This window comes from Lepidochelys kempii, chromosome 3 (genome assembly GCF_965140265.1).
Source record: "Lepidochelys kempii isolate rLepKem1 chromosome 3, rLepKem1.hap2, whole genome shotgun sequence".
NCBI lineage: Eukaryota > Metazoa > Chordata > Testudines > Cheloniidae > Lepidochelys > Lepidochelys kempii.
In genome coordinates this window covers 2911999-2936822 of record NC_133258.1, presented here as the reverse complement: position 1 = coordinate 2936822, position 24824 = coordinate 2911999, and the positions used below count along the sequence as shown (strand labels likewise).

The following is a 24824-nucleotide window of genomic DNA, read 5'->3' as shown; positions in this document are numbered from 1 at the left end:
ACCAACAGAAATAGACTGATGTGAGATGAATCCTCCCATAATCCTGGTTTGGAGAGCGCAGCTCATCTGCATGGCTGACAGCAGACAATGTAACCGAGAAACAATTTGATACTGATTTCAAATTCTTACACTGCTCCTATTTTTTTCCTTCATGGTTCAATGTACTGCAGACTGTATTAAAACATGGAACTAGGCTGCCCTGGGGGAAGCTGGATAGGGACAGTTTCATATAAACATATTCAGTTTCTTTCTTAGCGTTTGATTCTGGAGCACAATTCCGCAGCACAGTGTGGATTCTGGGGCAAATTGCGTGGAGCCCTTTACTCTTATTTTCAAGAGCCCAGAATAGCCTGGTGATGGCTCCAAGCAGACAAGCCTCAGAGTACATAGTGCTTGAAACCATCAGTGTCAGTGTAAATAAATCAAGGGAAGACAAAAAAAACCTGCCCAGTCTTCAACTTCTTCTCTGGTTTATTAAGGCTGACAAGTATCTCAAGCAGTTATAGTGACTTCCCAATGCGGTTTGGACTCTGCACCATTCTTTAGAAACACCACCTCATCCAACTCAGATTGCATCTCCTCTTTAATAAGCCACATCCCTAACTGGGCAGTTGAGCCTAAGAGGCTGTAGATGGACACACTAAATACTTGGCAATTCTGTTTTAAAACAGCTCTTCACATTCCCAGACTGCATTACTCATTTCTTCCATAAGACAAACCCTGTTTATAAAGAGTTACCGTGAAGTTTTGGTTAACTACAGGACCCCTGACAGGCCTAAGAGCCACACTAACTGTTTGGTGGTGTATTCAACAGAGCGTTAATTTGTTCCAGATCACTGACGGGGTAACGAGAAGATATTTACAAAGGCCACCAGAAATCCTTTTCGAGAAGGATCACAGATATATTGTTAGTGCATTGAAATGGCATTGCCTGGCACAGGACAGGTCCAATTCCATTCAGCAGTTCCTTGTCCTCTTACTGCGGGTAAAGTTCCACAATCATTGCATGGCCCTGAAATGGAGAAGCAAAGCATGGTTACTTTAGTCTGAAAGGCACTGTCTGGAGTAAACATACAAGCCACCAGAAGAGCTTCATTTCCAAAGGATGTTAGTCATATTGTAGGAACTGGAAGAGATTAATAGCAGGCTTTTACTCAGTGGCAGCACGCCACAGACATCGGTTGGATTATCTGGTGCCGTTCCTGAAGCACTGAACGAAGCAATACTTTCCTTTCAGGGGATGGGATTAGAAAGTATGCTGCAGGCTACTCAGGAGTGTCCTCCTCGCCCAAATTAGAATGATTACGCAGCTTCCACAGAGAGGCTCAGCTAGCCCTCTTTAGATTGGTTTACTGAGGATAGGACTGGTCTGGCTGTGACCTCTCAAGTTACTGAGTAACCCAATCTACTGCTGCTAATCACAACTGCCTAACAACAATAGGTGTAATACTTCTCTAGAGCTTTCCAAGTACCACTGGAAAGCAGGTGGTATCTGGCTTTTTCACACAGGGGTTCTTGTTCCTTACACGGGGAGATGGAACCTAACAAGCCAGACTTCAGTAAGATCCTCAGGGTTCATGAGATAGTGAAAACCACCACCGCCAAAACCACAGCAGAGTAAAGAAGGGTCTTTGAATCATTCCTCCCTTTCATACTATATCAACAGGGACATGGAGCACTGGCCACCAAATCAGGGTCACTCTCAGACAGCACTGAAATGCTGCAAAAGCAAGCCTGGCTGACTCCTTAGCCCAGCTGCCTGGACAGTATTAAGGCCACCTGATGGTAACAAACTTCAAAGCTGCACTGATGTCCGACGTACACAGGACAGGACTTCTTGGTACCAAGAGGAAGAGAGGAATTCCTGCCTTCCCAGCAGAGGTCACAATGCTAGCAAGCCTATGCAGCGTTACCTGTCCTCCCGCAGCGCAGGCAGCTACCACACCGTACTGCCCTCCTTCCTTCTTCAGCCTGTGAGCCACAGTCATTACTAACCGGCAGCCAGTGGCACCAAAAGGGTGCCCCAGAGACAGGGAGCCACCCCACTTATTGAACTTCTCCAGAGGCGGGGCTCCAACCTGCAAGAACAAACCAAAGCAACAGGTTTGCCAACCTCTGCCTCCAAGGAGCCTGTCCCGCTCCCTCCGAGTCCTTCCTGCCGCAGATGATCAGTCCCTGATCTCCATGTTGGGTCATCTGAAGAGTCCTACTAGGCCAGCTAGTCTCTGCTGCTGGCGCACTCCCTAGAGTTTACATTTGTGTTTCACTGCAGTGTAAGCAAATGCGAGGCTTTATGGTGATAGGACGCCATCTACAGCCAGTTAGCTGTGAGAGGACAGTGGTTTCATCTCACCTATCATTTCTACTGAGAAACGTTAGCCGCACAGCTCTAGGGTCTTTGCCTTCTCTTTGTGCTGAAGTGCCAGAGGTCACGTCAGAGTAGCGACAGCTCCTCAAACTAGGAAGAACTGAACCAAATTATTGATTTTTAGGAAACTGAGTATTTCTCCCTTTTATAAACACAATACAGGCCTTAGAACTGCTATGCCGTTCTGATATGTTTTAACAGCAAGGAATTAGAATTACAAAAGCAACACTGACCTTAAAACCTGCATCCTCATTATGTCCTTACCTTAGACTTTCTGCCCATGTAGTTTTGTGCAAACCAATCCGAATCCATAGCTTTGAAGTTAGCCAAAATCTGCCCCTAGAAGGGAGAGGGGAAAGACTCAAGGACTACAGCAGACACAGAATGAAGTACAGTAAAAGCTGTGTTATCCAGCCTGGTACCAACTGGAAAGTTCTATAAACCGGCATTTCTAATCTTCATAGAAAGTCCAGTTTATAGTTTAGCTGGCGCCTGCCTGGCTCCACATGGCTCCCCAGAAGCGGCAACATGTCCCTGCTGCTCCTAGATAGAGGCTCAGCAGGCGGCTCTGCGCACTGCCTCCGCCCACAGGTGCCACCCCCACAACTCCTATTGGCCGTGGTTCCCAGCCAATGGGAGCTGCAGAGCCAGCGTTCGGGGCAGGGGCAGCGCCGCCTGCCGCACCTCCGACTAGGAGTGGCAGGGACAGGTCGCTGATTGTGGGGAGCTGCCCAAGGTGAGTGCCCTCCCCGCCCCTGGATCCGGCACCCTGAAACCCCAACCCCCTGCCTTGAGCCCCCTCCTGCACCCAAACTCCTTCCCTCTTAGTTAAAGTAGCATTTTTCACTTACCGGAACCCCCCATTCCCAACTATTCCAACATGCCAGATAGAAAAGCTTTTACTGTGTATGGTGGAGTACGAACAAGTTAGGAGTATCTTAGTTTCCTAAAACTAGTCAGTGTCAAGAAGGATCAACACAGCTGGCTGTACACAAAGGGCTCAAAGGAGCATCATTTGCATGAGCCTTGTCCCAGCCAGATGACACCTTAGAGAAAAATGTTGCCTCTGATTAGCTGAATAAACTGTCTGCACAGAGCACCTCAGCACAGACTAACTGTTCATGTGCAAGCTCATAGCGTGCCCATAGAAAACCCTCCACCCGATGAAGGGAACCGAGTAACAGAGCTCTTTCCACTCTTGACATAAAACCAGAGGAAATATCCTTGCTATAGATCTTACGCAGGAGAACCCAGATCTGCAACCCAAGACACATTGGTGTGTTACCTCATCCATGCATGTTCCTGTGCAGATACTTACAGCGAAAGCTTCGTGAAATTCAAACACATCAATATCGGCCATTGTTAGACCAGCCCTCTCCAACACCTTGGGAGTACCATACGTTGGCCTAAAGAGTCAGAAAAGCAAGTGACATTAATGCATGTGTTCCATGGACTCCTCCCCCATTCCTTCACTACGATCCCTATTACATCCTCCTCGCTCTCAAAATGGAGCTGCAGCGTTTAAGATGCCAAACAAGTAAGCGCTCACGAAGCTTTCAGCCTCTCCCACTTAAACTGATGTACAACCCAAAAGTCACTACCACCCCATACAGAGATGCGTTAGGCAGGTGAAGATGAGCATTTCACCCCATTTCTAAAGTTAATTGACCTCTTCTGGTTTCGTGTGCAAGTCTGGCAAGTCCAGACATCAAATCCAATTAGCTGGATTTTAATCACATCAAATTTTCCACATCTTGAGATGTATGCTAACATCAACACTAAGTATTAGATCATCCCTGACAGGTGTTTGTCAAACCTGCTTTAAAAATCTGTGATGGAGATTCCACAACCTCCCTGGGCAATTTATTCCAGTGCAAAGTCTTGTGACTTGTTTCTTGGATGGCTATGGCAGCTTAATACTGCCACATGTATCAATAACCTGCGGCAACACCGTGCCATGCACATGCCTGAGTACCCATATAACTGTATTACTATAATCCCCGCCTCAGCTCTTCCCTATTCTTAGTCACCTCCATTTGTTGCATCATGTCGTGTACTCAGACTTTTCTCAGTGCTTTGAGGCAGGGCCCAGATCTTTGTCTGGCTGTGACGCGCCTAACTAAACGCTCACACATTCTACAGGAAGCGAAGCATTTAGTGATAGTAACTGATAATGTCCAGCAATGCTAAGTGTTTGACTGTGCTGTCCATAAGCCATGACCTACCCCAGCAGGAGCTGGTCCTTTGGATCCTGGGAGACGTACACAAAATCCCTGCACAAGAAAAGCACCATTAGTCCCAGAAGAGAAAACAAAAGCAAGACCAGCTTTCAGAAGCCAGATGGAACGGTTCCTTCTACCTTAGGTAGGCCTTTGGTTTATATCCCATCGCCAGAGCCTTCTCCTCAGACATTATCAGAACTGCCGAAGCACCATCCGTCTGAAACAGCCAGACAAACTCAGTTAGGCAATTACTCACAGAGCACCCACACCATGCAAAGGTGGCAAGTCTCTAAGTTTTTGTACAGGGCCCCGGTTGCTGTAGCAGACACTATCGGAGTACAAACAAACAAAATACACAAGAGCGTAAATACAAACGCTGCTCTATAAACTTATCTGTAACTATCCACCAGAAAGTTACATTACAGGTCACACGTGTCTGCTTCTAATCCATTAGGCTGTGGAACGGACAAGCTCCCAAGAAAACTGGCAAAAGCCCCAACACTTAGGATAAAGAACTAGGTAAAATACACCGTAGGGAGCACTGGTTGAGGCAGATGGATAAGACAACCCATGAGTGGGCTGGCCAAACCAGTACGGCTGCTGTGATAGCCATAGCATACACAGATGCGGCTCTTTAGTAAATTCGTTTTTGGCAGAATGATGGCTGGTGAATTTTACGCGTGGGTGCCATTTTGGCAACTACAGTGCTTGCATAGTCTGAGTTTCACAGCACTGTAATTGGTTCATGTTTGCAAAACTAAATACTAATATTTTACAGCACAGTGTCCTTGATGTATCGATTGTATGCGGTCTCAACAGGAGAATGTGTTCCCAAGTTAACCCTCAGCTCTGCTGTATGCAGTATCCCTTACATGCCAATATTTCAAGCAGGGTCAGTCCTAAAGTACTATCAGACCCCAGCAAGTTCCCGGGAACTCCAGGCAGAAAACGCTGTTGTTACTTGTGAAGCCCCAGCGTTACTTGTAGCACAAAGAAAGGAGCCGTTATTGCAAAACGTGAACAGGATCTAAACACGAAAGCACCTCCTCTGTGCTGCACTTGGGGACAGGACACATACCTTGTGCATTCTGGGGGAGACTTTCAAAGGCATAAAGGGCAGTTTGAATGAAGTCGGGTGCCTAAGTCACTGGGAATTGGGTGTGTAACTCCCATTTGTGCCTTGGGAAATCTTCCCTTGTCCTCTTCTGAGGGCAATTATAACAAAGCCAACAGGTAAAACAGCCTCAAGTGTTTACAACGAACCTTTTGTTTTTATTTCGGGGGTTTGCTAAATTAAAAGTTGTTTAAGAGAAAATGCAAGTGTCACTTTGCAACTTAAAGTGGATGACATTATGGAAAAGCCAACGAAGTCATAGTAGCATTAACGTCACAGAAATATAGTCTAGGTAGCTGCAGTAGGTAGAAAAATAGACCAGTCTCACATATTGCTACCCAAATGGATGGCGGTGTACGTTACCAGGAAGGAGGAGTTGGCAGCTGTGACAGTCCCATAAGGTTTGACAAAAGCAGCTTTCAGTTTACCCATCTGCTCCATTGAAGAAGGACGGACTCCATTATCTCTGATGACTGTATCTTTGCCTGTTAAAACACAGCATTAACTTCAGAAGGAAGCCACAAGTCCTCCTTTTCTTTCTAGAAGGAAGTGGGTATCATACCCCACTTTGCAGAAAAGAACTCGAGAGAGAGCGAGTAAGAGCGAGAGAAAGTTCTATTTTCCATGGGAAAAGGAATGCAAGGAAAGAAGGGAGGTGTCATTCATTTTATTTGATTTCTTGCCAAAACAGTTTAGTGTAAAAGGGAACAGTCTTGAGTATTGAAAAAATTCTGCTTCTTTCAAATTGATGATTTTCTGAAATAAGCTTTCTAAGGAGCACAGCTGGCATGTGCTTCATCACACTGGCACTTTTACTAGGCTTGTTTTTAAACTGGACTTGTGATTCCTTGCAAAAACACGCTTCCTTGTGGTGTACCTTGTTGCTTGTTAAGTCTTTGATACAAAGAGCAGGAGGATTCCTCACCTGTGATCTGCCCCGTACTAAGGCAATGATCACCAAATCAGCAGGGATATGGAGTAGGGTGCTTCAAGATTTAGATCACAGACTCAGCAAGGACACATGCTCCTGGATCACTACTTTGTTGTGCAGGGACAGGTTGTAAATTAAAGGTTTTAAATAGACTTGACACTGCTGAGGAGTGAAAGTGTGCCGAGAGATACAGAACTCCATGACTTGGGCCCTGGCCACTGTCCCTTATAAAGGGAGTGGCACAATTTTGGGTCAGCATTAGAACACACGGCTTTTACCTGGCACTTTGAAGGGTATCACATCAGTGAGCAGCCCCTCATCCTGGGCTTTCCTGGCCAAAGTGTGGGAACGGAGGGCGTACTCATCTTGTTCTACACGGGAGATGGCAAAGGCAGCAGCCAACCGGTCTGCTGAGTGTCCCATGGTCTCACTGGTGGAAAACTCTGCTACCGCTGGGAGCTAGAAGAAAAGGAAGCACAAGGTAAGCATATGTAAATACCATCTGTTCCAATGGTGGTTGTGGGCACCAAACTATACTATACCACTGGAATTTAATACTTGGTTACGTTTCACACATGTAAATCCCTGAAGTCCTCCATTCATAAAACAGAGCGATTAACTTTACACAAATAATGCACATTATCCTACTAAGATCAACTAAACTAGAGGAATCCCCACTTCTGAACCACAGGAATGCCCAAACTTTGACCGAGTAAAGGCCATGCTGGCCACTTGCCAGGGGCTCGAGGACTGGTCCCAAGTTGCATACAATGAGGAAGGTAGCAGCTGGCCTTGTATTTAATATGGAGCTGCAGACCAGAGAGACTACAGGCCCCAAAATGAAGCGAGGCCAGGCTGCTCGGAGCAATGCATGCTGGGGCCTGCAGCCTCCATGGCCCACACCTCCATAGGAAGTAGTATGCTACACAAGTGGGCCAAATTCAAGTCATCCCTTATTTAGGATTTAGTCCTCCTCCATCCTGAGAGAATGGATGACAGCTTCATCCACACACGTGAACCAAGACTCCCACGCTGCTGGATGTGCTATTTTTAGGGCCCTTCATTTTCAGTTTTTATTTTAATTTTTCCCAGGAATTTATCAAAGTTTATTACCACAACACCACAAACAGGGGAAAAATCAGTGCAAAAAACAATTAATAATTTTTTTGGGTAAATATCGGGGTTTGTTTTGGTGGACGGAAAGACGGGGAAGAAAGTATTCAGTGGATTAATGCTTTGAATTTCGTTCAACGTGGTTTGCTGCAGAACTAAAACAGCACTCAAAACACGCCACCTCAGAGTTAAGAAAACAATACATCTCTAATCCCCAAATAAAACTTTTCATCTGAATAAACAGTTTACTGTTGTAGACTTAGAGTTATTAGCCTGTAAATATTTACATTTAATAATTGAGTCACACCATTTGCAGTGCATTTACTCAACTTCATCCTTTTCTCCTGTTTTTGTTTTTTTAAAAACTTTCAAATACTTCCCTGTGTTCGGAAACGTATTTTGAGACCGATTTTTGTTTTCTTCTCATTTTAGTGGGTCAAATCTTTAAACCGTTATCTGCTAACAGCTTGAAATGCATACATGGTGGTGTCAGATTCATCAGTACGTTCAGACGCACATGCACTTCAGAGCTTGCGTGCGTGCCTGCTTGTTTATTGTGTATCTTCTAGACTAATACAGAGCCTTACTTCAACAGGCAGCTTTGCATATATACACAGACTAATGTATTATCATAATACATATATCTCATGCCATGTATTGTATTTTCCTAATAAAAAGTTATTTTTATCTATTTGAATGATACAAAAGTAGGGTGAAAAAAAATCAGAAAAAAATTGAATAATGTTTTTTGTAAAATCAGAGAATTTTTCAGTAAAAATTGGTTTAAACTGCAAACGAAAGGGCTTAGCTATTTTCCCGTTCTGGGAGTCTGCAGAATTCAAATCTGGGTCTCTTATCTCTCAACTGCACTTTGAGTCTCTGCACTTGTACTAAATGAAGATAAAGGATTCTCTATTAATAGTATGTGCACAAAAATAGCCTCTCTGGTGAGGACAGAACTCCAGGAGCCTTCAGATCATTCACTGTGAATAAAACCCTTTTCCACCACTTTACAAGTCACCTTTTCTCCGACCATGAGAGCAGGTGGGGGGGCTCCCTTTACATCACAAAGTGGAGAGAACACTATCTAAATGGGCAGGCTGTCCTTTCTCACCTATTATTATGAAAGCATTCAGTATCCTGCAGGATTGGGCCCTGGAGAATAAATGGATTTTGTATTTAAGAGGTGTCAGTCAGATGCACAATCCCATTAATAGTGGGAGGGGAATGCTTTCCTCTGTATTCAGTGTGTTGAAAATGCACGCAATGTGTCATTACTTGCTTGAAGAGCAATTCATTTCGTCCCTCAAACTCCAGGCTCTAAGAGTTTCAGAAGGTCGCGACGAATGGCACGGTATTTAGGCTGGTAAGGTAAGTGTCACCGTTACACATTTTAATGTCTTCAGTAAACCTTCTATGCTACGAGTTCAACGAGTTGGGAAAAGAGGTATTTTGAAGTTTAAATTGGTGAAGCTCACTAAGTGCTAGCCTGACTGTCCGGGAACCATGTAGGCAAAAGCCATACGTAGTTCCTCAAAAAGAAAAGGAGGACTTGTGGCACCTTAGAGACTAACCAATTTATTTGAGCATAAGCTTATGCTCAAATAAATTGATTAGGCTCTAAGGTGCCACAAGTCCTCCTGTTCTTTTTGCGAATACAGACTAACACGGCTGCTACTCCGAAACCTGTGGTTCCTCAAAGAATTTTAGGAGCTATGCTAATTCATTGAAATCTCAGCCTACACCTAGGCAGGTGGCATGATGCAGAAGAACCATAGTCTACACCCCCAATTAACCGTCACCATGTTGAATTCTCCAAAGGGGCAAAATTATATTCCTTTCCCCTAGAGTGTGTGTTATTTTACAAGTGGCTATCAAATGGCAAACTGCAAAGGAGGACAGAATTGAGAACCCTAGACACATACTGAGAGATGGAAAGGAGGAGATTTACCTCTGGGGCAAAGTAATCAGGACGGATTTTAACAACCAGTGCCAGTCTCTGGCCCAAGGTCTTGGCCCTGTTAAGGGAGAGCAAAGTCTTCCTCATCTTCCTGCTGTGACGAATTGGAACATCTGACATTAACTCCACACCACCAGCTACCACCACATCACACTGGCCAGATGCAATCAGACCGACACCTACAGGAAGCGATGGAGAAGATCATCAGAAGCATGGGCGGACTTCTTTAAAAGAAGCTGAAATACTTTCACTTACTGAAGAGAAGCAACAACTAATCAAGGATTTCTCAGGAGTAGATGCAACCAACATCTCTAATCAAAGTTTTTCACAAAATGAAACTCCAAAAAACCTTTGTTTCAGGTCTATTGAAATGTTTCATTTCTATAAATTCAAAACTTTTTTTTTCTGATTTTGACAAAATTAACAATATTCCAAATATTCTCCTGTGTTCTATAATTTTGCTTCTACTTCCCACTATTTTCATGCAAGAAATTGAGGCAACAATATCCCTCAAACAATTTGGGGTAGAAACCTGGATCTTCAATTTTTGCTCAATTTGGGCTACGCTGAAGGTGATGTTAGCATAAAAGGCTACAACTTTGTCAAGTTCAAGTCTTTACCTTTCAGTTTTAATGGACAATTTTGAATCTGAGTGGAGACTGCTCCGGAATGAAACTGATGATCAAGAGCTCCTGAAGGCCTGGAACACGTACTTCAAAAATCTCTGCTAAATTTTACTGAACCAGTGGTTCAATAGAGGCCCTCCATCTAAGCCTCCTCCAGACACTTAACTGTGTTCATTAAGATGTGCAGGTAGGACAGGGGAAGAGAAGAGAGGCTGCTAATGCCATCTTCTAATCTACTACCTGTTCTTTCAGCCAACATACCTGTGGTCATAGCTTGGTTTGAAGAGATGCAAGCCATAGTGACTGTGTGGGCTGGAGTTTTATCCGAGAAGCCAGCTCCCAAAGCAGCCTATGGGCAACACAAAATAATGATTAAAAAACCCCACCAGCTCGACCTCGCAGTGCTTGCTTCTTGAAGCATTAAATGCCAGACATCTTTGCAGAATTTAAGCTGCAAACGTGTCAAGTTTCCACCTACACAGCTGAGGTAAGGCATTCTGCATGCGTTCACTATGAGGAATCTTCCTTCTATTGCAAGCAGAGAGCTGGTCTGCTGCCTGCCTCTCAAAGCTCTTTATCAAACTACACGGACAACCATCGGCAGACCCTAAATGAACAGACAAATTCCTCTTATACAACGCAGCACTGTATTTCTGAAAACTTTTGCTTCACCCTGTCATCTATTATTTATAGATGCAAGAAAATAAATGTATTTTTGTTTGAGAACTTGAATACACTGCAATAGAATACAAGCTGTAATTTACATACAACTGAACATTAAATGTTTGCAGCAGACCAAGCTTTCCTGAAAGTAAGGATGTATAATGGGAATGACAACAAGCTTTAACAGAGCAGGGAGTGGAGGCCTGTGTCACAAAAGAATAACTATTCTGGAATACGTGTTGCCATAAGACGACACACCTTAATTGACACATGGCCAACTAGTTTAAAGTTCAAACCTTCTCTGGAAGTTAAAATTAAACCAGTCTCAGTTGACTGACAGGAGGTCAAAGAAAACACTTGCACATACAAAAATAAACTGCTGATTGAATCTGAGCAGCACTGGTAATAACAAGCGCAGTTAGGAGAAATTATGTAACAAGTTTTAGGTGGGATCCTTTTTGGTGGAATGGCACTGACTGCTGCGCAGAACACCAGCTGAGGTTTCAGAAGCTAGGCTGATTAGAGCAGAATCATGTCTAATGTTATGGAGATGGCTTTACAGTACCAGATCTCTACACTCTTTTCCCTGTATTATATATAGTCACTTCTCTCTTTACATCTGCCACCAGGAAAAGCAGCTAAGCTGGCACTCTCCAGAGCACTCAAATGCTGCATCTTGGTTCGACCAGCTTTATTTTTCAAACAATATTGTAGTGTTATCAAGTATTTCTGGCAAACCAGAGCTTGTTCCCAAGTGGACAGTTCAAGCAGAATGATTAATCATCCCTTACCAGGGTCCTGCTTTTCTGGTAATCCCCAAGGAGGGATTTCACAGTGCACACTATTAGAAATGACAGGGTAGATTTATGATTTTAACTAAGGGTTTTAACTAACTAAGGATGGGAGTGCCATTTAATTACTTGAAGCACAACGGGCTTATTTTCCCAATCCACAAGGAGCAGCGATGAACTGATTCTTTCATAGGAGTTAGTTCACTCAGGTTAGCTGTTTAAACCAGCTTTACAGAATACCTGCTTCATTTAACCCACCTCTCTAGCAACATTGCTTGTTTTCACCTCCTGGATAACTGTGCCATAAACAATGTAATCAACAACTTCCTTCGGGACGTTGGTCCGGTTCAGCAACCCTCTGAGAGAAGAAGTCAGACAAGAAAATCTGCACCAACGAATAAAGTGGTAACTTTGCCAAGGTCCCCAGGCACTCAATTTCAAAAGCTAGCCTGCAAAATAGGGACAACAGCGAGCATGCTTCCCTAATTCAGAGACGAGGTTGAATATTTAGCTGCCCACAGAAAGAGCTGTGATCATCAAGTGGAAATGGACTCAAAATAAAACAGGGAAACTCCACTTCTTCTGCAATAACAGTCGTCCCCACCCCCCCTCCCCCAATGCTCAAGTGGTTACTACCTCTCTTTCTCAGCTTGGGGCAGCCTCAAGTCAAAACTTGGGGAGAGAAGAGGGAGTCAGATGTCAAGCCAGCCTACCCCTCAGTGTCTGAACACCTACTGCTTCTACAGGGATACACAGAAGACAAGCAGCAATTTTTTCATATTTCCATAGAAAATACTGTGTACAAATGCTCCAGGATATCCGTACAAACAAGCCTATACACCTCTGTACCCCATTGCAGGGATATATATATAAAACTAAAATAAACACAAATTTGAATTCTGACTTCCTCAAACCATCATGTAAAAGGTAAGAGTAAACATGATGCAGGTAGGGGTCCCTATGGCAACTTACTAATGCTACTACCAAATCCAAGTGCCCAGCGCACACCACTTAACATCAGCCTGCAGTCCGTGAATATAAAGTGCACTGTTTGCACGCCGCCAGTCAATCAGACTGACTATCTGAATGGGGGTTCCAAAGAGGATGGAGCTAGGCTGTTCGGTCATCTGCCACCACTGAGAACAAGGAGCCATGGTCTCAAGTTGCAGTGCGGGAGGTCTTGATTGGATAATAGGAAACACTATTTCACTAGGAGGGTGGTGAAGCACTGGAATGGGCTACCTAGGGAGGTGATGGAATCTCCATCCTTAGAGGTTTTTAAGGCCTGGCTCGACAAAGCCCTGGCTGGGATGATTTAGTTGGTGTTGGTCCTGCTTTAAGCAGGGGATTGGACTAGATGACCTCCGGAGGACTCTTCCAACCCTAATACTCTATGAATCTCTCCTCTGGCTCCCCCTTGGCTACTGCATCAACCTCACAGCCAAGGCTTGGCATGACTCCAACCTAGCCTTCATCTCAGACCTCAACTCTTTCGGCAGCATGTTCCCACTGCCCATCAACAATGCCAGCCTTGACAAACTCCTCCCCCCATGCCCCAAATTCCTGCCTTCACACCTTCTTCCACACTGCCCCCAGAGGTAAGTAAGGAATGACCTCCCAAGGTGCCAGAACCCCATCTTCCCTCATTCAAATCCCTCCTAGTGACCCTCCTTTCCCACAGGACACGCAAACACTGTCAAACTGTAGACTGGAGAAGGCATCAGAGAGAAGAGGGATGAAATGAGAGAGGAGAAACACACACACACTACTAAGGTAGCTTTCCCTGGGTCTCAGTCACTGTCCCAATTTGCTCACCGTTCATTTTTCGTATTATACAGCGTCAAGCACATTCAATAGTAGATCATTTGAAGCAGAGCTGGCCAGGAGGATGACACAACGTCCCCCTACCATGCACTTAGACAGTGCCTTCCTTCTCAGTAGTATCACCATTTTGCACATAAGTAACCTGAGGTACAGCGGTGAAATGACTTGTCCTTGGTCACATAGTTGAGTGACAAAGCAGGGAATACAACCTAGGAACCCTGGTTCCCAGCATTATTATCAGCACTAAATTAACCTCCCAGCACAAAACCCCAGGGCCAGCTAGCTTTCTGAGCTCCTCTTCCACTCAATTCTTGTTTACTCACTGCAGCGAGGCTCTGGCCAAGTCATGCGGCATCAGATCTGCATATCTGGAAGTTAAGACAGATAGATTTACAAAATAATCCCTGAAGTTATTTTATCATACCATTCAGAGTATATATTAATAGACCAGACACAGTATGGCAACAGATGAGCAATCACGGAGCCTCTTCACTTAAAAATGGCCATTTCACAGCCTTGGTTTGTGGAGACAAAGGTGTCTATATGTGAAAAATCAACGTACAACTGCTGTATTAAGGAAAATCCTGAAACAAGATATAGCAACAGCAAAAGTCGAAACTCCATCCCCTGTTTACCGTAGGGAAGCGTTAGTAATGGCCCTGATTCAGCTACGAAGTTAATGGCATTAAGTAACAGGTTTCTAACAATCATCTGATGTAGTTTTTCACTCCTGCTGCTGCTACTGGACTATGCCTGGGTCCTGGAAACAGTTTTCAATCATAGGTGCAGTCACGTGAATGGACAGATCCGTTGGGCTGAACGTTACTGACTGTGAACAGTGGTCATATGTCAAGCCTAGAGAACCAAACATCCCAACCCAGCCCTTACACATCCCAATATACACAGGGTTTTCTTTGTATTATTTAGTAATTCATCCTCAGTTCTCATCAGAATGTACTCTCTCCTTTCCCGAGCCAGACTGTCACACTGACTATGCCAGTTTCCTTACAGTTATTATAAAGAAGAGAGGAACCACTAGATCACCTCTGCCTAACATAAGGACCACATGGTTGCAGCTACAGCCTTAGTTGATTGCAATCTTTTAGCTGGTGCTAATCCCTGTCAAGGAACAGTGGAGTTTCAAGATCTGTATTCTAACTCTTGGGGAAAATCAGATAACTTTGGAATGCCCAATCCCTTCAAGTTTGTAATATGTAGCAGGGCTCACATATAGTTTCACCTGTATAACAGCAACCAGTGACCTTGTCAAGATTAAAAACACAATACAAGAAGGAAGGGACCAAAACAAACCACCAAGATGATCAAACCAGTAAAGATCAGAAAAACAAGTTGTTAAACTCCTTGCAGGTATTACATTCATTACTCTTTCCTATTAGGAGTAAGAGTAGCTACAAATGTCTGAACACTGAGCAAGCCAACATCAGGCACTGAATGAAGTGAAAGCAGTTAGAGCAGTACAAGTATACCAAGTTTTCCTTTCTGATTCTCCCTGACTCTTTCTATACGATTAACCAAAGCAAAGAGGTATTTTCTTTTCATACTTACGAGGTGCCAGACTGTAAAAATGGAATGCGGACCCCATCGACCACAACAATATTCTTCACACCATTTTTGGCTAAAGTTTTCTTACTCTTGGGCTGGACTGTTTGAAGAAAATATTTAAACAGCTGTTGGCTAGAATCTGAACAAGTCTGCAGCAAGATTTTATTTAAAAAATAAATACTACTAGAAAGATCGGGTAATGTTCTTCGGTGGTTAAGTCCTACATCAAGTAATTAGGAATCCTGGATTGAATTCTTGTCTCCCCATGGCATGCAGCCTGATCCTGGGCAAGTCACTTTACTTTGCTGTATCCCAGTTCCCTCATCTGTAAAGTGATTCATTGAAGAGCATGCAGTGAGCCAACAGCAGAGTTGGGAACAAGACATCCAATTCCTGACTCCCATTCCCAGTTAGCACTAGGATACTGTGGCAACAGGGTGCCTTTGAAATGCTGGATCACAGTAATTAGAAACAAAAGAGACCTATTTGAACACCAAATTCACCCTTTACCTCCCATCCCTTAGAGTAAGATAAAGTAATATACTGCAATACAGTAACATCTGACTGATCACTGCCAGGGGGCATTCTGGACTTGGTTCTAGAAATATACAACTAATAAAAAGACGCAATGGGTCACATTTCTAGTGCAATCAGGGCTTAAGAGTCTCATGATTTGTTAAAACAACAATATGAAGTGGCTGCATTTAGAAGACCGAGAAGGGCCATGGGATGTAAAAGCTGCTTAAATCCAGCTAAGCATGAGAGCTTAAGCAAGTGAAAGTGCAAGTATGAAGATTCTGCCTAGTACTTGTGTTATTATAAGTGGATTATTTGAGTAAAGCCAAGGGCAAGCATGGGCTATTTCCCAAATCAGAGTCACTAGGCCCAAAATGGTTCAGGGAACCAGAGACACTGAGGATTAAAACAATCAACAGCTAAATGAAGCAGCACTTGAGAACCCCAGCAGCCATTTTTAGTATCTAACTGCATATACTCACATTAAAGCCTAAGCCCCTTACTCTGTGCCACCAACTGGACCTTATACCCAATACCACAAGCCTTTTCTGGCCAGGGACATCTCTTGGTAGGCAGGAGGGCCTACCAAGCCTAGGCCATTACAGTTTATCCCCTTTTTGTATGGGTCCTCCAAGCTAGGACACCATCTCATCTATTATGGTCTGAGCTTTGGTTCAGGTCTTCTTCTGGGCTATGGTGAGTCTTTTCTATTGCTTTTCTGCAGCTGTCACTAACAACCTAGTGGGATTCTTAGGGTCCATAGGGCTGCCTACACAAAGACCATCCTACCTCCCAGTACCAGAGCCAGACAAGCTCCATCAGTTCCCGACCCTAAGGAAGGATGTCTCTCACTTTCTGAATTTCCCTCTGGTTAGATGAGGAAAACCCATTAAAAGTCAGTTTCGCTGTCAGGTTCCCAATGCTGCAATGGAGTTGCAAAAACTCCAGAGAAAGCTTTGTTTTAAAGTCCCAATATATTTCCATTGGTCTTAGATTTTATAAAATGAACCAAATATTAACTGACCTCCTCTCTTGAATTATGCACATTGAGTTCTTCTCCCCTCACTTTTTTTCACATTTTCCACATTCCATATCAATAGGATATGGACTATCTTGACATAGTAGCATATATAAACTCTACCAAACATTAGGATGTATCAGATATCAAGGTGTGTCATGCCATTTTATAGCTGCCTGCTACCAACTCTGATAGTCTGCAGCCAATGGTAGGATTTGCACTCCATATCTTCTCAACAAAAATTGGGACTCATCTCTGACACATTAGAAACATGTGAGATGCAAGGTGTTAGTTTTTAAGACTATTTTAAACACTGACATTTGCTATATGTTGGGAATCGGAAGCCATATCGAATAGCCATAGAATTAAAGGAATAAGTACACAAATCAGAGACATTAGTTTTGTTTGTCCTCATAAGAAAGGGACTGACAGAAAAGGAATTTTTATCCAGTCTAAAAATAAGGAAGTCCTACAGTCTGAAGGATTGGAGTTTTGTTATTAAAAAAAGGAAAGTCAGGGAACAATTCTTTACAAAGCAACCTCATTGCAAAAAGATTAGATTCTCTTTAATAAGGCAATATAAGATGAGCACCCTTGCTTTCTGAAATATGCTTACGTAGAAGAGAAAAATCAGATATTTAGTAGATTTGTTCTTTTCACAGACCAGCTTTGATGTACTGGAAAAATATTTTGGCAACATATTCCTATGTTCATAGTTTTAGAAATGTACTCTGAAAAAAAAAGATTACACTGTTTCTGTATCTGTCTGCGATAGGTGCAGGGATGGGGAGGCACCTTGCAAATTTAATCTTTCAGCAGTGAGATTTTTAGCTCTTTACCTGCGGCATGTGACAGAGGGGAGCAGCTGAAGGATCTTGCAGCTGAAACACAAAAGACAGAAGCAAAACAATTACTAACAAAAAAAATTACCTATAATACTTTAAAATGTGCTATAATAGTAGGAAAAATTTAGACAAGTAATCTATGGTAACTGCACATTTAGAGAAAAATTTTGTGTACATTGTGTACAACCAGTTTGTGGGTTTTTCACAGCAACAGGAGAGAAAAACACTTTAAAAATAGGAAAAGTGGCTGTAAAAAAATCACAGTGTCAAGGAGACTTGGGTGCAGTTGGCACACCTGAATCTACTTTTAACCACTTTTTAAAAACAGCTAAATTGGCAGTGTCCTTTTACATGGCATCAACTTAATTTTTTAATAACGGGAAGAACACTTACAGAATCTGACAGCCCATGTGGAGGTAGCAGGGACGCTTCTGATAGCATGGCTCAATATGGAAGTCATTTTGAAATCTAAAGCAGCAGAGGAGGGGAAACAAACAGTTAGTTTGTTCAGAAGTTTCAGGATGGGCAAGCTACCCCCTTCACACACAGCCAAAGAAAATGGAGATACAGAAGATCCATCAAGGTCAACCTAGTGTCCAGTGGGGGAGGGACTGTCTTGTTGTGGTGGGTTTGTACTGTGCCTAACACTGGAGCTTTAGGTGCGATTGCAATACAAGTTAATCATAAACATGCCTCTTCTAAGATCAGGGCGGTTCAGTATGTTGCACGGTGTTCTGGGCAGACCCACTTTAAAATGCCCCCCCACCCCCTCTTGCTGTTGGTTTGCTCATCCAGGCACTTCATCCCTTCCCGGATTAGTCACAAACAACCCCCGCCCGTGCGGCGCCTCCTCCCGGAATCCGATCGGTGCAGATGCCCGGGCCAGGCAGGACGAGCTGGGGCCGCTGCCCCCTGAGCTCAGCTCCCTGCACCCGTCCTGGGGATCAGCTCCAGGGCAGGAGCACAGGCCACCCGTGCTGCCCAACCCCTGCCCGCAGCTTCCCCCGGCCAGAGAACCCAGCTCTGCCGCCGGCCCCCACCCCTCGCAGCCCGCCGCCCTCCCTCCCTGCAGCCTCTTCCAGCCAGGCCCACCGCCTCCTTCAGCGAGCCCCGCCCCCCCCCACAGCCACCCCCTCCCCGAGCTGAGCCCAGCCCAACCCCCCGCCACAGGCCTCCCAAGCTGCTGTCATTGCCTCCCCTTCCCACCCCCCACCCCACCCCCCCGCCACAGGCCTCCCAAGCTCCTGTCATTGCCCCCCCTTCCCACCCCCGAGCCCAACCCCCCGCCACAGGCCTCCCAAGCTGCTCTCACCGCCCCCCCTTCCCGCCCCCCGCCCCCAACCCCCCGCCACAGGCCTCCCAAGCTCCTGTCATTGCCCCCCCTTCCCACCCCCGAGCCCACCCCCCCGCCACAGGCCTCCCAAGCTGCTCTCACCGCCCCCCCTTCCCGCCCCCCGCCCCCAACCCCCCGCCACAGGCCTCCCAAGCTCCTGTCATTGCCCCCCCTTCCCACCCCCGAGCCCAACCCCCCGCCACAGGCCTCCCAAGCTCCTGTCATTGCCCCCCCTTCCCGCCCCCACCCCCGAGCCCAACCCCCCGCCACAGGCCTCCCAAGCTCCTGTCATTGCCCCCCCCTTCCCGCCCCCGAGCCCAACCCCCCGCCACAGGCCTCCCAAGCTCCTGTCATTGCCCCCCCCTTCCCGCCCCCGAGCCCAACCCCCCGCCACAGGCCTCCCAAGCTCCTGTCATTGTCCCCCCCTTCCCGCCCCCGAGCCCCCGCCACAGGCCTCCCAAGCTGCTGTCACCGGGGATCCCGGAGCTCCCCCGCGCCCAGCGGGTCCCACCTCAGGGCTGGGGCGCCACCGCTCCTGCCGCGCCGGCAACTCCCTTCTCCCGAGGGCCGCCCCGTCTCTCCCGGCCGCGCCCCGGCTCAGGAAAGACCCCTCCTGCCCCCCCATAGCTACCCGCGGCACTGCCTGATGGGAGCCCACTCCTCCCCCCGTCTGTCTGACCCCCTCGCCTCCGATGTAACGGGCAGAGGGAAGGTTTGGGTGCCTAGTGAGGGGGGCGGGCCAGGGTTCGGGCTCGGCTTGGGGGTGAGTGAATCAGGCGACGCCAAGGGCAGCCCCGAAGGACCGGCGTATGAAAAGCCCCCGCTCCACCCGCGGGCGGGTCCTGGCGCCGCTTCTCTCATTCGACCTCCCTGAGCAAGATGGCGGCCGCGGTGCGGGCGATCGGGAGCCTGACGCGCTTCACGGCTGCTGCCAAGTACTGTCCGCCCCGCCGCGCCGGCCTCCCAGGTGAGGGGCCGCCCGGGGGCAGCCGCGTTTCCCGGGGGGGGGCTAGTCCCGCTCTCGGGGCTGGGGGCTGGGGCTGTGCCTCTGCCGGGGGGGATAAGTCCCGCTCTCGGGGGCGGAGGGGGGGAGCTGGGGCTGCACCTCTGCCGGGGGGGCTAGTCCCGCTCTCGGGGCTGGGGGCTGGGGCTGCACCTCTGCCGGGGGGGCTAGTCCCGCTCTCGGGGCTGGGGGCTGGGGCTGCACCTCTGCCGGGGGGGATAGTCCCGCTCTCGGGGCTGGGGGCTGGGGCTGCACCTCTGCCGGGGGGGATAGTCCCGCTCTCGGGGGCGGAGGGGGGGGGCTGGGGCTGCACCTCTGCCGGGGGGGATAGTCCCGCTCTCGGGGCTGGGGGCTGGGGCTGCACCTCTGCCGGGGGGGATAGTCCCGCTCTCGGGGCTGGGGGCTGGGGCTGCACCTCTGCCGGGGGGGATAGTCCCGCTCTCGGGGCTGGGGGCTGGGGCTGCACCTCTGCCGGGGGGGATAGTCCCGCTCTCGGGGGCGGAGGGGGGGGGCTGGGGCTGCACCTCTGCCGGGGGGGATAGTCCCGCTCTCGGGGGCGGAGGGGGGGGGCTGGGGCTGCACCTCTGCCGGGGGGGGATAGTCCCGCTCTCGGGGGCGGAGGGGGGGAGCTGGGGCTGGGGCTGCACCTCTGCCAGGGGGGGGGAGGCAAGTCCCGCTCTCGGGGGCGGGGGAGGGGGGGGGCTGGGGCTGCACCTCTGCCGGGGAGGGGGCGGCAAGTCCCGCTCTCGGGGGCGGGGGAGGGAGGGGGGGGCTGGGGCTGCGCCTCTGCCGGGGAGGGGGCGGCAAGTCCCGCTCTCGGGGGCGGGGGAGGGGGGGGCTGGGGCTGTGCCTCTGCCGGGGGGGATAGTCCCGCTCTCGGGGGTGGAGGGGGGGAGCTGGGGCTGTGCCTTTGCCGGGGGGGAGCTGGGGCTGTGCCTTTGCCGGGGGGGCAAGGCTTGGTCTCTGGGGGGGCAGGGTTGGGCCCACACCTCTGTCTGGGTGGGGTTATGGTGGGGCAAGGCCTGCTCTCTGTGGTGGGGGCTCTGCCTCCCCCGGCGCGTCCCCGGCACGTGGTGGGGCCCCCGCTGCCTACCCCCAGGTTCCCTGTGCCCACGGGGAGGCCGCTGGCTGCAGTGTCTGGGCGAGGAGTCAGTGCTGCCCTGCGGGAGGGAAGGGTAGGGTGCTGTTTAATGTGGAGTGTGGGGCTTGGTCCGCATTGCTTGTTCGAATCCTGCTGCTGTAGGGGCCAGGCAGCATCTGTTGACCCCATGGGGCTGCCTGGGGCCTGGCACTGACCAGTCCTGCCCAGAAAAGGGGGAGCAGGGGGGTAGGCCTGAGCGTTCCCAACTGACAGGTCTTGGGATCCTCTCCGGCACCTTCCAGCCACTCTAGAAGTGTCGCACTCCTCAATATCTGGACCTTACTGAGTTTTAAATCTGCAGCTTGGGGGACTCTGAAGTTATAATACACCTCCACTGTTCTTTTTCCCAATGGTCTTCTTCACACTGGGGATTTGGGTGGTGATAGGTTTTAATGAATAGATTAATTTGGTTTAAGATAAATTAAAGTTAATGGGCTCTATTCAGGAGTGTGGCTGTCTCAGGGAACTGGGATTCCAATATAAAACCTGTCCCCTGGATTAAGAGCCCACTGAATTTCGCACAAACAAGCAAACTACAATTGGATCTCAGTTAATTGGGGTGGCTACTGATTTACGCTAGCTTAGTCTCTGATGCATAACTTGCCTAAATCAAGTCACAGGAACTAATTATTCTGATCATAGTTTGCTGGTTTGTGAAATTCAGTGGGTTCTTAATCCGGTGAGCCAGTCTTTACATTAGAATCCATCACCCCAGTTGTTATTCGTTTGTTCTCTTCCTGTTACTCTCAGCAGAGGTGCCCAAGACACTGATCTACACCTATTCCTGGAGGGGCTTTCTCCATGTTAGGGTGGAGGGTCATTGGAGGCAGGGTTTCCTTCTGTAAATACACAGATAGTCTGAAGGGAGCTGGGTTCCCATATGAGTTTAGGATTGTAACTTTGTCAAAATGATACATGATCATACAAGCCATGGAGGGGGAGAGCTAAAAAAGGACATGGCACTTTTAATTGCTAGAGGCCTCTCTCTGTCTTTTTAGTTTCTTGTTTTCAGGATTCTCGCTGTGGCTGATAATCTCCTCCCTTAAAAATAGGTGGTGTTTGGACTCCCCTATTCATCATAGTTGAAAGCAATCTGCCTGGAATAGCCTTGTGTTCTTCACATACCCTAAATCGGTGTTCGCCAAACTGCGGCGGGAGGGGGAGGGCAGGACTTCCACTGACAGGGCAAAGACTGAGCACAAGAGCAGCACATGAGGAAAGTTACATGATCTTGGAGCCGCCGCTATTGCAGACAGATTCCCACAGCTGCTAGTAAAACAGGCAGCTCATTGAAAGTCTTCTATCTTGCATCTCGTGTGGCACCTAGTTCAGCTCACAGGTGTAGGGTGGAAATGTGGGCAACAGCCCGCCATCCCAAGCGTCTCTCTTTCTGCTCCCTTGATGCTCAGCCTAGTTCCAGATCACAAGAGGCCTGGCCCTATGGAGCCACCTGTGGACGCTGTTGTCCCCACCTCAAGCAGCATGCAATCTCCTGGTGAGTCGGGGGGTAGGGAGGGGAGTACAGGAAAAGAGATCAAAGTAAATAAAATGGTTAGGAGAAAATGAGGCAGCAAATGGTGTGAGGGGGTATCATCCATATTCCAATTCATCGCAAGGGAAAGGGATACTCCACCAAACAGTGGGAGACACTCCCCTAAATAAAAGTTCTGGTGAGCTCAGCACTGTCCTAACACTACTTTGCCCTTATAGTCCTCTCTGTCTAGTGGTTTACAAGGTGGGTAATTTCTCTGCCTCAGTATCCCTATCTATAAAAATCCAGTTATGTTCTGCAAAATAATAGCACTACATAGTTGTGCATCGATCATTTTGCAAGTAAATTGGTGTTTCTTCTGGTATCAAAGTGCCTAAGTCCAGCTGGATATTTTCCTCCTTATTCATTCTCACCAGGAGTGAGTCTTGGTCAAATTCTGCCTTCAGTGACTCGTGTGCATCCCCTTTGTGAAGCTGAAATTCATTAATCTCTGTAAAACTTTTGATATCCTATAATGGAGAGTGCAGAGTTTTACGGAGGTAGAAATCAATTCCCCTCCACAGTTTGTTTTTTGTGGTTTAAAAAAAAAAGCTATTGCAAAACCAAACAGTGTTGGAAGTTTTTTTTACTAAATTCTTTTTGGCATTGAAGCAGTTCTTAACAAACCTTTCTTTTCCTGCAGTGTTGGAAATCTAGTAAAAGATGGAATTGACTAGAAATGGTCAACAGAAATGAAACTGACTAATCTCTTTTCATTGTCCAAGCAGGGTGAAGAATACAACATCTAGACTTAAGTCTTTCAGTTCCAGTATAATTTTGACAATTATATAAGGAATTTAAAAAAAGCTAGAGGCCTGCTGGTGTTCCTTTAGAAAGTGCAAGAGGATTTTATCTATTCATGCTGCTAGTTGTAAATGATTTGCAGTTTAAAGTAACAATGCTGTTACTGTAAACTGCCTCTAAGCCACATTTTACTGTGGTTGAGTTTTAAGCCTGGTTATTGCTTTCCACGAGCGTTCTGGCCTCTGCAACTTTATAAAGACACATTTTCCAGGATAACAGATATCAAAAGTATTTCACTGCTTTTGCATAACTATTACTAGGTCACCAAAATTTTTAGCTGTCTTGCGATAATGATAGTGACAAGGTCCCTGCCACAGAGAGCGTGCAGTCTAAATAGACAATGTGGCGGAGGAAGGGGGAGTGGATATAGTAAAGTTTAGCATGTTTTGTTCCAGATTCTTGGTATCTTTTTAGCTTTGTGTACGTTTAGTATGTTTTGCTGAAACTCCTTAAAAATGGTTGTAGAGAGCTTCCCGGAAAGTGTTTAAGGGGAACTTAAGAGAAGAAGCAAAGGCATGTTAGACCATGGAAATGGGAGGGGGCTAATTCAGCCAATCAGTTACTTGCATAACTTCATGAAATAAGAGATTCTCTATCTTTAAAAAGGTAGACCTATTAGGTGAAGTCTAGGACACTGTCAACATATCCAATTGCAAACCCTTACTCTATATATAAAAATACATCTGTTAGTGACCCATGTCACGCTCCCCAGACTTTTCGATCTGGCTATGACTCTAGTGCAGACTCTTGGGGGTGGGAGGAAGGGGTTGGGGAAGCTACCAGTCCTGTTCTTGTAATTTAGTCTCCATTGTTCATCTCATTTCTCCCTTTTGCTGCCCTGGATAGTGTGGTGCAACCCAGGGGCTAAATTGAGCAAGTTCTACAAAGCAGCACACTACTGCCCTTTATCACCGGACTGTGGCCTGCAAAAGCCACACTATGAAATGCTACGTTTTACTCCAAATGACAAGATGGATCATTTTGTGCTGGGGCCTCTAGTCTCAAGTTGCTGCATCCGTTACAAAGACGCGGGCAATGTGAGCGCTACATTTGGCTGGCTGGCCTTTCAATTACCGAAGCCTAGGCACTCCCGAGGCTAGAATCTTAAGGCTATCAAAGATTTCACACAGGGTTTGTAATCTGGGCCTCAGACTTGGTCAAAAATCCTCTTAAAAATAGTCTTGAAATCAAAACCAGGAGACTAATTTCTTAATAAGATGTTGCCGAGAATACATCACTCCCACCATTTCAGAAAGGAATAGAAATGTGATGCACTTTTTCCATTCTCCCACAGCAGTTTACCTTGAGCCTGGGCATGATGAAATTTAGGATAAAGGTCACTCCCTCCCTTCAGAGGAGGAGACCATTTAGAAATGTGGGGGAAAGTGCATGGAGCAGCTCCGAGCCAAGATGACATGGCTGTGGGGGAGGGGATAAGTACTTGTTTGCGAAGCAAAG

General features: G+C 47.0%; 2 protein-coding genes across 4 annotated transcripts in view; one reads left to right on the top strand and one right to left on the bottom strand.

Moving 5' to 3' along the window:
• Positions 1 to 453: 453 nt before the first annotated feature.
• HADHB (hydroxyacyl-CoA dehydrogenase trifunctional multienzyme complex subunit beta) lies at positions 454 to 19506 on the bottom strand. 2 transcript variants are annotated; one of them, XM_073335495.1, is made up of 16 exons: positions 19399 to 19506; positions 17948 to 18022; positions 17549 to 17590; positions 15179 to 15275; positions 13936 to 13980; positions 12047 to 12146; positions 10596 to 10683; positions 9700 to 9887; positions 6914 to 7094; positions 6068 to 6189; positions 4728 to 4807; positions 4594 to 4641; positions 3687 to 3774; positions 2633 to 2707; positions 1914 to 2078; positions 454 to 1012 (listed from the first exon to the last, which is right to left on the bottom strand). In XM_073335495.1, the coding sequence occupies exons 2-16, from the start codon at positions 18012 to 18014 to the stop codon at positions 977 to 979; spliced, it is 1422 nt and encodes a 473-aa protein (XP_073191596.1). In that variant the 5' UTR covers positions 18015 to 18022; positions 19399 to 19506; the 3' UTR covers positions 454 to 976. The 2 variants fall into 2 exon arrangements, with proteins under 2 accessions (XP_073191596.1, XP_073191597.1); XM_073335496.1 differs by having other exon boundaries at positions 19360 to 19474.
• A 175-nt stretch (positions 19507 to 19681) lies between these two features.
• The window catches only part of HADHA (hydroxyacyl-CoA dehydrogenase trifunctional multienzyme complex subunit alpha), a 38268-nt gene continuing 33125 nt past the window's right edge, over positions 19682 to 24824 (top strand). The window contains exons 1-2 of one of the 2 annotated variants that reach the window (XM_073335494.1): positions 19682 to 19854; positions 22441 to 22526. In XM_073335494.1, coding sequence (XP_073191595.1) covers positions 19697 to 19854; positions 22441 to 22526 — 244 coding nt within the window. In that variant the 5' untranslated portion in view covers positions 19682 to 19696. The remainder of the gene's footprint in view (positions 19855 to 22440; positions 22527 to 24824) is intronic. The other variant, XM_073335493.1, reaches the window with a different exon arrangement.

Coding starts and splice junctions, on each gene's coding strand:
- HADHB (XM_073335495.1), bottom strand. CDS start 18,014: ATGACTTCCATATTGAGCCATGCTATCAGAAGCGTCCCTGCTACCTCC. Junction 4,808..6,067: donor CTGCCAACTCCTCCTTCCTG/GTAACGTACACC, acceptor TGGCTGTTTCAG/ACGGATGGTGCTTCGGCAGT. Junction 4,642..4,727: donor AAACCAAAGGCCTACCTAAG/GTAGAAGGAACC, acceptor TTTCTTGTGCAG/GGATTTTGTGTACGTCTCCC.